Here is a 13767-nt window from a genome sequence, read left to right as displayed (position 1 = left end):
AGACAACCCCCTCTGCCAAAAAAGTCATGGTGACATTGTGATGACATTCTCGTGCATGTGATGCCAAGAGGGTCAACCATCAATTCAGAGGCATACGTGAGGACTCTGATTAAACTCAAGAACAGTTTCGGACGTATTATATCGGACAAGAACCCAGCAGAAATCTTGCTCAAACACGATAATGCACGCCCACACACAAGTCTGAGAACCCGGGAACACATCGCCAAATTGGGTTGGACATCACTGCCTCATCGACGCTACAGTCCAGTCCTGGAAACAAGAAGGTAGTTCATGAGTGGCATCATCTTCATTCACCACAAAAGAAGGAAATTCAAGACAACCCCCTCTGCCAAAAAAGTCATGGTGACATTGTGATGACATTCTCGTGCATGTGATGCCAAGAGGGTCAACCATCAATTCAGAGGCATACGTGAGGACTCTGAATAAACTCAAGAACAGTTTCGGACGTATTAGATCGGACAAGAACCCAGCAGAAATCTTGCTCAAACACGATAATGCACGCCCACACACAAGTCTGAGAACCCGGGAACACATCGCCAAATCGGGTTGGACATCACTGCCTCATCGACGCTACAGTCCAGTCCTGGAAACAAGAAGGTAGTTCATGAGTGGCATCATCTTCATTCACCACAAAAGAAGGAAATTCAAGACAACCCCCTCTGCCAAAAAAGTCATGGTGACATTGTGATGACATTCTCGTGCATGTGATGCCAAGAGGGTCAACCATCAATTCAGAGGCATACGTGAGGACTCTGAATAAACTCAAGAACAGTTTCGGACGTATTAGATCGGACAAGAACCCAGCAGAAATCTTGCTCAAACACGATAATGCACGCCCACACACAAGTCTGAGAACCCGGGAACACATCGCCAAATTGGGTTGGACATCACTGCCTCATCGACGCTACAGTCCAGTCCTGGAAACAAGAAGGTAGTTCATGAGTGGCATCATCTTCATTCACCACAAAAGAAGGAAATTCAAGACAACCCCCTCTGCCAAAAAAGTCATGGTGACATTGTGATGACATTCTCGTGCATGTGATGCCAAGAGGGTCAACCATCAATTCAGAGGCATACGTGAGGACTCTGAATAAACTCAAGAACAGTTTCGGACGTATTAGATCGGACAAGAACCCAGCAGAAATCTTGCTCAAACACGATAATGCACGCCCACACACAAGTCTGAGAACCCGGGAACACATCGCCAAATTGGGTTGGACATCACTGCCTCATCGACGCTACAGTCCAGTCCTGGAAACAAGAAGGTAGTTCATGAGTGGCATCATCTTCATTCACCACAAAAGAAGGAAATTCAAGACAACCCCCTCTGCCAAAAAAGTCATGGTGACATTGTGATGACATTCTCGTGCATGTGATGCCAAGAGGGTCAACCATCAATTCAGAGGCATACGTGAGGACTCTGAATAAACTCAAGAACAGTTTCGGACGTATTAGATCGGACAAGAACCCAGCAGAAATCTTGCTCAAACACGATAATGCACGCCCACACACAAGTCTGAGAACCCGGGAACACATCGCCAAATTGGGTTGGACATCACTGCCTCATCGACGCTACAGTCCAGTCCTGGAAACAAGAAGGTAGTTCATGAGTGGCATCATCTTCATTCACCACAAAAGAAGGAAATTCAAGACAACCCCCTCTGCCAAAAAAGTCATGGTGACATTGTGATGACATTCTCGTGCATGTGATGCCAAGAGGGTCAACCATCAATTCAGAGGCATACGTGAGGACTCTGAATAAACTCAAGAACAGTTTCGGACGTATTAGATCGGACAAGAACCCAGCAGAAATCTTGCTCAAACACGATAATGCACGCCCACACACAAGTCTGAGAACCCGGGAACACATCGCCAAATTGGGTTGGACATCACTGCCTCATCGACGCTACAGTCCAGTCCTGGAAACAAGAAGGTAGTTCATGAGTGGCATCATCTTCATTCACCACAAAAGAAGGAAATTCAAGACAACCCCCTCTGCCAAAACAGTCATGGTGACATTGTGATGACATTCTCGTGCATGTGAGGCCAAGAGGGTCAACCATCAATTCAGAGGCATACGTGAGGACTCTGAATAAACTCAAGAACAGTTTCGGACGTATTAGATCGGACAAGAACCCAGCAGAAATCTTGCTCAAACACGATAATGCACGCCCACACACAAGTCTGAGAACCCGGGAACACATCGCCAAATTGAGTTGGACATCACTGCCTCATCGACGCTACAGTCCAGTCCTGGAAACAAGAAGGTAGTTCATGAGTGGCATCATCTTCATTCACCACAAAAGAAGGAAATTCAAGACAACCCCCTCTGCCAAAAAAGTCATGGTGACATTGTGATGACATTCTCGTGCATGTGATGCCAAGAGGGTCAACCATCAATTCAGAGGCATACGTGAGGACTCTGAATAAACTCAAGAACAGTTTTGGACGTATTAGATCGGACAAGAACCCAGCAGAAATCTTGCTCAAACACGATAATGCACGCCCACACACAAGTCTGAGAACCCGGGAACACATCGCCAAATTGGGTTGGACATCACTGCCTCATCGACGCTACAGTCCAGTCCTGGAAACAAGAAGGTAGTTCATGAGTGGCATCATCTTCATTCACCACAAAAGAAGGAAATTCAAGACAACCCCCTCTGCCAAAAAAGTCATGGTGACATTGTGATGACATTCTCGTGCATGTGATGCCAAGAGGGTCAACCATCAATTCAGAGGCATACGTGAGGACTATGAATAAACTCAAGAACAGTTTCGGACGTATTAGATCGGACAAGAACCCAGCAGAAATCTTGCTCAAACACGATAATGCACGCCCACACACAAGTCTGAGAACCCGGGAACACATCGCCAAATTGGGTTGGACATCACTGCCTCATCGACGCTACAGTCCAGTCCTGGAAACAAGAAGGTAGTTCATGAGTGGCATCATCTTCATTCACCACAAAAGAAGTAAATTCAAGACAACCCCCTCTGCCAAAAAAGTCATGGTGACATTGTGATGACATTCTCGTGCATGTGAGGCCAAGAGGGTCAACCATCAATTCAGAGGCATACGTGAGGACTCTGAATAAACTCAAGAACAGTTTCGGACGTATTAGATCGGACAAGAACCCAGCAGAAATCTTGCTCAAACACGATAATGCACGCCCACACACAAGTCTGAGAACCCGGGAACACATCGCCAAATTGGGTTGGACATCACTGCCTCATCGACGCTACAGTCCAGTCCTGGAAACAAGAAGGTAGTTCATGAGTGGCATCATCTTCATTCACCACAAAAGAAGGAAATTCAAGACAACCCCCTCTGCCAAAAAAGTCATGGTGACATTGTGATGACATTCTCGTGCATGTGATGCCAAGAGGGTCAACCATCAATTCAGAGGCATACGTGAGGACTCTGAATAAACTCAAGAACAGTTTCGGACGTATTAGATCGGACAAGAACCCAGCAGAAATCTTGCTCAAACACGATAATGCACGCCCACACACAAGTCTGAGAACCCGGGAACACATCGCCAAATTGGGTTGGACATCACTGCCTCATCGACGCTACAGTCCAGTCCTGGAAACAAGAAGGTAGTTCATGAGTGGCATCATCTTCATTCACCACAAAAGAAGGAAATTCAAGACAACCCCCTCTGCCAAAAAAGTCATGGTGACATTGTGATGACATTCTCGTGCATGTGATGCCAAGAGGGTCAACCATCAATTCAGAGGCATACGTGAGGACTCTGAATAAACTCAAGAACAGTTTCGGACGTATTAGATCGGACAAGAACCCAGCAGAAATCTTGCTCAAACACGATAATGCACGCCCACACACAAGTCTGAGAACCCGGGAACACATCGCCAAATTGGGTTGGACATCACTGCCTCATCGACGCTACAGTCCAGTCCTGGAAACAAGAAGGTAGTTCATGAGTGGCATCATCTTCATTCACCACAAAAGAAGGAAATTCAAGACAACCCCCTCTGCCAAAGAAGTCATGGTGACATTGTGATGACATTCTCGTGCATGTGAGGCCAAGAGGGTCAACCATCAATTCAGAGGCATACGTGAGGACTCTGAATAAACTCAAGAACAGTTTCGGACGTATTAGATCGGACAAGAACCCAGCAGAAATCTTGCTCAAACACGATAATGCACGCCCACACACAGGTCTGAGAACCCGGGAACACATCGCCAAATTGGGTTGGACATCACTGCCTCATCGACGCTACAGTCCAGTCCTGGAAACAAGAAGGTAGTTCATGAGTGGCATCATCTTCATTCACCACAAAAGAAGGAAATTCAAGACAACCCCCTCTGCCAAAAAAGTCATGGTGACATTGTGATGACATTCTCGTGCATGTGATGCCAAGAGGGTCAACCATCAATTCAGAGGCATACGTGAGGACTCTGAATAAACACAAGAACAGTTTCGGACGTATTAGATCGGACAAGAACCCAGCAGAAATCTTGCTCAAACACGATAATGCACGCCCACACACAAGTCTGAGAACCCGGGAACACATCGCCAAATTGGGTTGGACATCACTGCCTCATCGACGCTACAGTCCAGTCCTGGAAACAAGAAGGTAGTTCATGAGTGGCATCATCTTCATTCACCACAAAAGAAGGAAATTCAAGACAACCCCCTGTGCCAAAAAAGTCATGGTGACATTGTGATGACATTCTCGTGCATGTGATGCCAAGAGGGTCAACCATCAATTCAGAGGCATACGTGAGGACTCTGAATAAACTCAAGAACAGTTTTGGACGTATTAGATCGGACAAGAACCCAGCAGAAATCTTGCTCAAACACGATAATGCACGCCCACACACAAGTCTGAGAACCCGGGAACACATCGCCAAATTGGGTTGGACATCACTGCCTCATCGACGCTACAGTCCAGTCCTGGAAACAAGAAGGTAGTTCATGAGTGGCATCATCTTCATTCACCACAAAAGAAGGAAATTCAAGACAACCCCCTGTGCCAAAAAAGTCATGGTGACATTGTGATGACATTCTCGTGCATGTGATGCCAAGAGGGTCAACCATCAATTCAGGGGCATAAGTGAGGACTCTGAATAAGCTCAAGAACAGTTTCGGACGTATTAGATCAGACAAGAACCCAGCAGAAATCTTGCTCAAACACGATAATGCACGCCCACACACAAGTCTGAGAACCCGGGAACACATCGCCAAATTGGGTTGGACATCACTGCCTCATCGACGCTACAGTCCAGTCCTGGAAACAAGAAGGTAGTTCATGAGTGGCATCATCTTCATTCACCACAAAAGAAGGAAATTCAAGACAACCCCCTCTGCCAAAAAAGTCATGGTGACATTGTGATGACATTCTCGTGCATGTGATGCCAAGAGGATCAACCATCAATTCAGAGGCATACGTGAGGACTCTGAATAAACTCAAGAACAGTTTCGTACGTATTAGATCGGACGAGAACCCAGCAGAAATCTTGCTCAAACACGATAATGCACGCCCACACACAAGTCTGAGAACCCGGGAACACATCGCCAAATTGGGTTGGACATCACTGCCTCATCGACGCTACAGTCCAGTCCTGGAAACAAGAAGGTAGTTCATGAGTGGCATCATCTTCATTCACCACAAAAGAAGGAAATTCAAGACAACCCCCTCTGCCAAAAAAGTCATGGTGACATTGTGATGACATTCTCGTGCATGTGAGGCCAAGAGAGTCAACCATCAATTCAGAGGCATACGTGAGGACTCTGAATAAACTCAAGAACAGTTTCGGACGTATTAGATCGGACAAGAACCCAGCAGAAATCTTGCTCAAACACGATAATGCACGCCCACACACAAGTCTGAGAACCCGGGAACACATCGCCAAATTGGGTTGGACATCACTGCCTCATCGACGCTACAGTCCAGTCCTGGAAACAAGAAGGTAGTTCATGAGTGGCATCATCTTCATTCACCACAAAAGAAGGAAATTCAAGACAACCCCCTCTGCCAAAAAAGTCATGGTGACATTGTGATGACATTCTCGTGCATGTGATGCCAAGAGGGTCAACCATCAATTCAGAGGCATACGTGAGGACTCTGAATAAACTCAAGAACAGTTTCGGACGTATTAGATCGGACAAGAACCCAGCAGAAATCTTGCTCAAACACGATAATGCACGCCCACACACAAGTCTGAGAACCCGGGAACACATCGCCAAATTGGGTTGGACATCACTGCCTCATCGACGCTACAGTCCAGTCCTGGAAACAAGAAGGTAGTTCATGAGTGGCATCATCTTCATTCACCACAAAAGAAGGAAATTCAAGACAACCCCCTCTGCCAAAAAAGTCATGGTGACATTGTGATGACATTCTCGTGCATGTGATGCCAAGAGGGTCAACCATCAATTCAGAGGCATACGTGAGGACTCTGAATAAACTCAAGAACAGTTTCGGACGTATTAGATCGGACAAGAACCCAGCAGAAATCTTGCTCAAACACGATAATGCACGCCCACACACAAGTCTGAGAACCCGGGAACACATCGCCAAATTGGGTTGGACATCACTGCCTCATCGACGCTACAGTCCAGTCCTGGAAACAAGAAGGTAGTTCATGAGTGGCATCATCTTCATTCACCACAAAAGAAGGAAATTCAAGACAACCCCCTCTGCCAAAAAAGTCATGGTGACATTGTGATGACATTCTCGTGCATGTGATGCCAAGAGGGTCAACCATCAATTCAGAGGCATACGTGAGGACTCTGAATAAACTCAAGAACAGTTTCGGACGTATTAGATCGGACAAGAACCCAGCAGAAATCTTGCTCAAACACGATAATGCACGCCCACACACAAGTCTGAGAACCCGGGAACACATCGCCAAATTGGGTTGGACATCACTGCCTCATCGACGCTACAGTCCAGTCCTGGAAACAAGAAGGTAGTTCATGAGTGGCATCATCTTCATTCACCACAAAAGAAGGAAATTCAAGACAACCCCCTCTGCCAAAAAAGTCATGGTGACATTGTGATGACATTCTCGTGCATGTGATGCCAAGAGGGTCAACCATCAATTCAGAGGCATACGTGAGGACTCTGAATAAACTCAAGAACAGTTTCGGACGTATTAGATCGGACAAGAACCCAGCAGAAATCTTGCTCAAACACGATAATGCACGCCCACACACAAGTCTGAGAACCCGGGAACACATCGCCAAATTGGGTTGGACATCACTGCCTCATCGACGCTACAGTCCAGTCCTGGAAACAAGAAGGTAGTTCATGAGTGGCATCATCTTCATTCACCACAAAAGAAGGAAATTCAAGACAACCCCCTCTGCCAAAAAAGTCATGGTGACATTGTGATGACATTCTCGTGCATGTGATGCCAAGAGGGTCAACCATCAATTCAGAGGCATACGTGAGGACTCTGAATAAACTCAAGAACAGTTTCGGACGTATTCGATCGGACAAGAACCCAGCAGAAATCTTGCTCAAACACGATAATGCACGCCCTCACACAAGTCTGAGAACCCGGGAACACATCGCCAAATTGGGTTGGACATCACTGACTCATCTACGCTACAGTCCAGTCCTGGCACCCTTGGACTTCCATGTTCGCGCCGCTTAAAGATTCTGTACTTTGAAGATTCGAGTGTGTCAGTCACGCAGTAAAACATGGCTACGCCTACAGGACAAGAGTTTTTACCACTAGGGAATACATGTTCTTCCACAAACTTGGCGTACGGCCATAGAACGTGATGTAGACTACGTAGAAAAATAGGAAATGGACGAAACATATTGATGTATATTGTCACCAAATTCTGACTCTTACCAATAAATGTGTTCTGAGAAAAATGTGGTTCATTATTTATTGAACGACCCTTGTAGATCGCGCCCTTGCATTTCCCTTTTCAGATTTTCTAGCTTCGCTACCGCATTAACATTTCTTACATTCTACGCTCCGGTGAATAACCATTTCGTTGAGTATGGTATTCGATGTTTTTCTCGTTGTCACCGTGTGATTGGCAGTCCACTACCAGAGAAAGGTATGGAGAACTAATCCGATATCTTTTCCCAATGGAAAGTTCATCACCATGACATATGTGTGACTTACACGTTACGTGACTTTAATGCAGTGGTTACCACTGCCTCCCGCATCCGCATGCCGTTACTCTTTGGCGGCTGGGTACGGGTTTGACGAACCTGGCACCGCTGAGCTACTGCCGCCACTATTCCCCTGCAGTCCTGGGCCCTGCTCTGCCAGAGCGCAAAACGCGCTGGGATGTTGGCGATCGTACCTCATCTGTCTGAATCTGTAGGACGACACAGTCCTCTGTTACAACCACGTGCTACCAGTTCTGCAGCATGCGGACCGCTTCAGCGTAGACAGTGTTCCCTTTCTATAAAGAGGTGACTAATATTTCGCCGGGTGAGCTTACAAACAAAATAAAGTCAAATGGAAACAGTACGTGTGACGTTATACGCGTATTTTTGATCATGGTAGCACAAATCAAGAATCTCACTTCGCTGAGGCAAAGTATTTGGAAAGATCTCCAGATATTATTACTAATAGTTACTAATTAACAGAGATAGGTTACGGTCAAAAAAATACGTTTCGTCCATGCCAACGATTAGACGTCGATCGCGTGTTTCCAGTTGAACTCTGACTGATAAAAAGTGCGACCCTTCCAACAAAATTTCGCCACAGCTGGTTCGAAATACTTTAGTATTAGCGCTTATCGATAAGAACACTGTCGTACTATCTTTGGAGCGACCGCTAGTATTTCCGGGTTGTCGTGTTTGGCGCGTTCCGTCGGGACGGAGCAGCAGTGCGGTCCGGACAGCCATGTCCTGCCCACCGTTGCTGACACGCGACCTGAGTGGGGACGACCTCGGTTGGTCGTTCGGTCGGTCGTCTCATGGGACGACATGTATTTGGTCGCCGACCGCTTCTGGGTTCTCTATGTGTATCGACTTGTGATTCGTCCTTGTTGTTCCACAGTGACTGTTTTAGTATTCTTCGAGTTGTTTGTGGAAGTGTTTTCGCGCAACACTTTGCCTGAGCAGTTATTTTAATGCTGTCTGTGTGCTGGATTGAGTCGGTCAGTTAGGACAGAGCAGCAAGTAAGCCTCCACGGTGCGGGGTCAGGCCGGGACCACTGGAGGCGTGCACGCGCGGTCGGATTGTGTGGCGCTTGCTGCGAGAGCTGCAAAGATCGTTGCCCACTCAACCTGGACACTGCAGTTGAGCGATCAGTTAACCTGTAATGAAACCTCAACTGCTGCGACATATCTTTGAAACTGATAACGGCCCGCTGCACAACCATAACCTGATCTGCTCTATCCTGCGAAACCAGATTTCACATTTCTCTATTCCTAATGTTAAAGAACGTATTCCTCCCCTGGTTCCTTTGTTTTACCAGAAGCCAAACTGATTTTCGGAATGCATGATGGCTTTCACTTTTTGAGGACAATCGAAATTATTGTTTTAGGATGCATTCACAACTAGACCGAGCGTTCTGTAATTTTCGCGTTTTAAGATGTTCGAATTTCTGTGGATGGACGCTTATGGTTCCTCAGGTTTTACGGAATTACTTGAGATTAATCTATTGAGATGAATATTCCAACTACTGATGTTGTCTGATATAAAGTAAGTACAATAAGAGAACAGTGATTTAAACTCTTATTTAAAGAATAACCGCGACATTTTAGATGTTGAGTGTGCACTGGAGGAAGAATTACACCATATAACTGGGAACTGAAAATTTTTTTGGAAATGTGTGCTATGTTCCTATGGGGCCAAAGTGCTGAGATCATTGGTTCAAAAAATGGTTCAAATGGCTCTGAGCACTATGGGACTTAACTTCTGAGGTCATCAGTCCCCTAGAACTTAGAACTACTTAAACCTAACTAACCTAAGGACATCACACACATTCATGCCGGAGGCAGGATTCGAACCTGCGACCGTAGCAGTCACGCGGTTCTAAAGTGAAGCCCCTAGAACCGCACGGTCACCGCGGCCGGCTGATATCATTGGTCCCTAGCATTACACAGTTCTTAACTTAACTTACACTAAGGACAACACACACACCCATCCCCGAGGGAGGACTCGAACCTCTGATGGGGAGAGCCTTGTGAACCGTGGCAAGGCATCTTGGGATGCCTGTGAATGGTGCGAAAATTGACACTTCACCCCAAATAACATAAGGGTGAAGACAACCACATGAGTGCTAAAAGGAATCCATTAAACTTTGGTTACATGATAATCAGTCAAATCTAAAGGCCGCAGATTCAACTAAATACCTAGGTATTACAATTACGAACAACTTAAATTGGAAGGAACACACAGAAAATGTTGTGGGGAAGTCTAACTAAAGACTGCGTTTTATTGGCAGGACACTTGGAAAATGTAACAGATTTACTAAGGAGACTGCCTACACTACGCTTGTACTTCCTCTTTTAGAAAGCAGCTGTGTGGTGTGGGATCCTTACCAGATAGGGTTGATGGAGTACATCGAAAAAGTTCAAAAGAAGGGCAGCATGTTTTGTATTATTGCGAAATATGGGAGAGAGTATCACTGAAATGATACAGGATTTGGGCTGGACATCATTAAAACAAAGGCGTTTTTCGTTGCGACGGAATCTTGCCCTTCACGGGCAAGCGCTCAACCGTGAGAGCTTCTGTAAAGTTTGGAAGATAGGAGACGAGGTACTGGCAGAAGTACGGCTGTGAGGACGGGGCGTGAGTCGTGCTCGGGTAGCTCAGTTGGTTGAGCACTTGCCCACAAGAGCCAATGGTCCCGAGTTCGAGTCTCGGTCCGGCACACAGTTTTAATCTGCCAGGAAGTTTCATATCAGCGCACACTCCGCTGCAGACTGAAAATCTCATTCTGGAAACCTAGAGCTTTTCGAGCAAACAAGCAGTAAATACAATAAACGGTTTAGTTTAAGATTTTGCAGCTGTTCGCCTGTGCCACCTGTTTAAGACATAGAAAAGATATCACACACTTACAGCACAGAGCAACTTTTGCTAGATGTTGATCTGCCTGTGGCTCGAGCAGGTGCAGAGGGCACTGTGTAAAGGTCGGGACACACACGTCCGGGCCGTGTCAGGGCCGAGCGTCGGACGAGTGACGGCCGTGCACCGGTCCGTTCCTGCAGGGGCCACACATGACTGGGGCACGTCCGTGTCTCTGTTGTTCCTTGTAGTGACTCGGACGCGGTGATCTGGGTTTCTGTTTGTGAAATCTGTAAAACATGTTCACTAATTTTCGTAATAGTGAATTAGGACTAGATGGAAAGCACATAACAATACAGGCTCCAAACAACTCAGGAAGTCTCTATTGGAAATACAAAAAAACGTATTCCATTGTGCTTCTTGCTCTGGTTAACCCATGTTATAATGTTATTGCAATAGACGCGGGAGCGTACGGAAAAAACTCTGATGGAGGCATTCTAGTAAATTCAAACCTTGGAGAGTCATTGGAAAACAATACACTTAGTGTCCCAAAGAGTAAAACCTTACCCGGAACTGATGTTGAACTTCCAATGGTAATTGTAGGCGATGAAGCTTTTCCTCTCAAAACATACTTGATGGGATCATATCTCGGCAGGAACTTAACAAATGACAAGGCTATTTTTAATTTATCGTTTGAGTCGGGTAAGAAGAATATCCGAAAATGCATTTGGTATATTGAAACAGAAATTTCGAATATTTAGAAGAATCCTTCAGGGAGATCCTAATAACCTTACAATGATTGTGACGGCTGCGTGTGCACTGTACAACTTTATTCGAAAAATGGAAGGTTGTAGGGTGCTCGAACAGATGATGGATCTAAAGGAAACTGCTTAGGGATCCAGAAGATCATCAGATCTTCGAAACCAACCTGGAATTCGTGGGAGATCAACAGACGCTGCATTTGCTGTACGAGAACAACTCAAAAAATTCCTGAATCATCCACAAGGGACTGTGGAATGGGAAGAACACGTCACCTTGGCGATATAACGATGACATAAACCAAACATCTGTTTGTAAAATAAAAAGTAAATAAATATCTTTCGGGTATTAAAACTTGTATAGTTTTTTTCTTACCTTTGGCTTTTAGATCTGTTGCAATTGTCTTCCAAACTCTGTCTTTGTACTCGATATTCCTGTAGTTTTCACTTCCCTGATCGTAAAGTACAGGAAACTTACGAACTTGTTCTATTAGTCGTTCCACATCCATGTTTTGTACACAGAACTGTCTTGCGCAGTTGCACAGCTCACAAGACAATTCTACCGTCAGGCCGTGTCCGTCACTGAAAAGTTAAACACGGCAAATCCCGCCCGGCCCGGCTCCGGCCCGTTGACGTTCCCCGTGCACGGCCCGGTCAAGTGGGGCCCGCTACATTCGTTTTAATGATGTATTTCGTTGTCCAGGTGACGGCCGATACTCGGACGTGTCTCGGTACGGACACGGTCCGGACATGTGTGTCCCGACCTTATGGGAAGAGAGCTGCTCAGTGACGCCGTGTTTCAGACTCGTCCACCGTGTCAGCAGTCGGTGAGGACGGGGTGACGGCGGCCGCGGACCTGGCTGACCTGCTGGACGCGAGTAGCGGCGCTGTGGTGACTCTGGTGGCGGGCGAGACGCGCCTGGTGGCGCACAGGGCTGTCCTCGCCGCCAGGTGCCCCGTGTTAGCCGCCATTTTTGTCCACGACGCGCCGAAGGCCAGCGGCGGCGGCCAGGTCAGCGTCGCGGACGTGGAGGGCCCGGCGCTGCGCCACCTCGTGGCCTACTGCTACACCCTCCGGGCCCCCCAGCTGCGCGGCACGGCCCACCAGCTGCTGGCCGCCGCTGACAAGTTCGGCTTGCCAGCTCTCAAGTCTGCCTGCGAGCAGCAGGTGGCCGCGCAGCTGTCTGCGGAGACTGCGGCGGCTGCAGCTGTGGTCGCAGTCAGGCACGGCACTGACAGCCACAGGCAGGCCGTCGTGGCCTTCGTAAAGGCCCACCTGCTCCACGTGATGGCCACCCGGGGTTGGGCAGAGGCGATGCGAAGCCACCCCGAGGACTTGCTGGAAGTGATTCGGCTGATGTCTCGTCTGTCAAACGAGACCGAGTAAGTATCCGACGAGCCACCCTTCTGCAGTTTTACAGATGTGTGCATTTCCATACCTACAGTTTTTGCTACTAAGTTTCCCCAGATGAGCCAGTGCTCTAAAATACACCACCATAGATCATTACGGTTTTATCGACATTTCAGTCCACAGTTCGTGGTCTAGTGGCTAGCATCGGTGCCTCCGGATCGGAGGGTCCTGGGTTCGATTCCTGGCCGGATTGCCGATTTTCTCTGCCCAGGGACTGGGTGTTTGTGTTGTCCTCATAATTTCATCATCATTGTCATCATTCATGACAGTAACTAGAATGGATTGGGTAAAAATTGGACTGTGCAAAAATTGGGACAGTGTAGTTGAGGGCCCTACAAACCAAACATCGCCACTGACATGTCGTAATAAGGTCATCAAATGTCTGAACGGAGCAGTGTTTACCAACAAATAAGTTATCAACTGTTTTGATCTACATCTACATCTACACGATTACTCCGCAATTCACATTTAAGTGCTTGGCAGAGGGTTCATCGAACCACAATCATACTATCTCTCTACCATTCCACTCCCGAACAGCGCGCGGGAAAAACGAACACCTAAACCTTTCTGTCCGAGCTGTGATTTCTCTTATTTTATTTTGATGATCATTCCTA

At 46.9% G+C, this 13767-nt stretch overlaps 1 protein-coding gene across 1 annotated transcript in view; it reads left to right on the top strand.

Moving 5' to 3' along the window:
- The window catches only part of LOC124550732 (speckle-type POZ protein-like), a 33335-nt gene extending 20206 nt beyond the window's left edge, over window positions 1-13129 (top strand). The window contains exon 3 of the mRNA XM_047125453.1: window positions 12546-13129. Coding sequence (XP_046981409.1) covers window positions 12546-13129 — 584 coding nt within the window. The remainder of the gene's footprint in view (window positions 1-12545) is intronic.
- Window positions 13130-13767: the final 638 nt, after the last annotated feature.

This window comes from Schistocerca americana, chromosome 9 (assembly GCF_021461395.2).
Source record: "Schistocerca americana isolate TAMUIC-IGC-003095 chromosome 9, iqSchAmer2.1, whole genome shotgun sequence".
In the NCBI taxonomy this organism is placed as follows: domain Eukaryota; kingdom Metazoa; phylum Arthropoda; class Insecta; order Orthoptera; family Acrididae; genus Schistocerca; species Schistocerca americana.
This window is presented reverse-complemented; position numbering and strand designations above follow the sequence as displayed.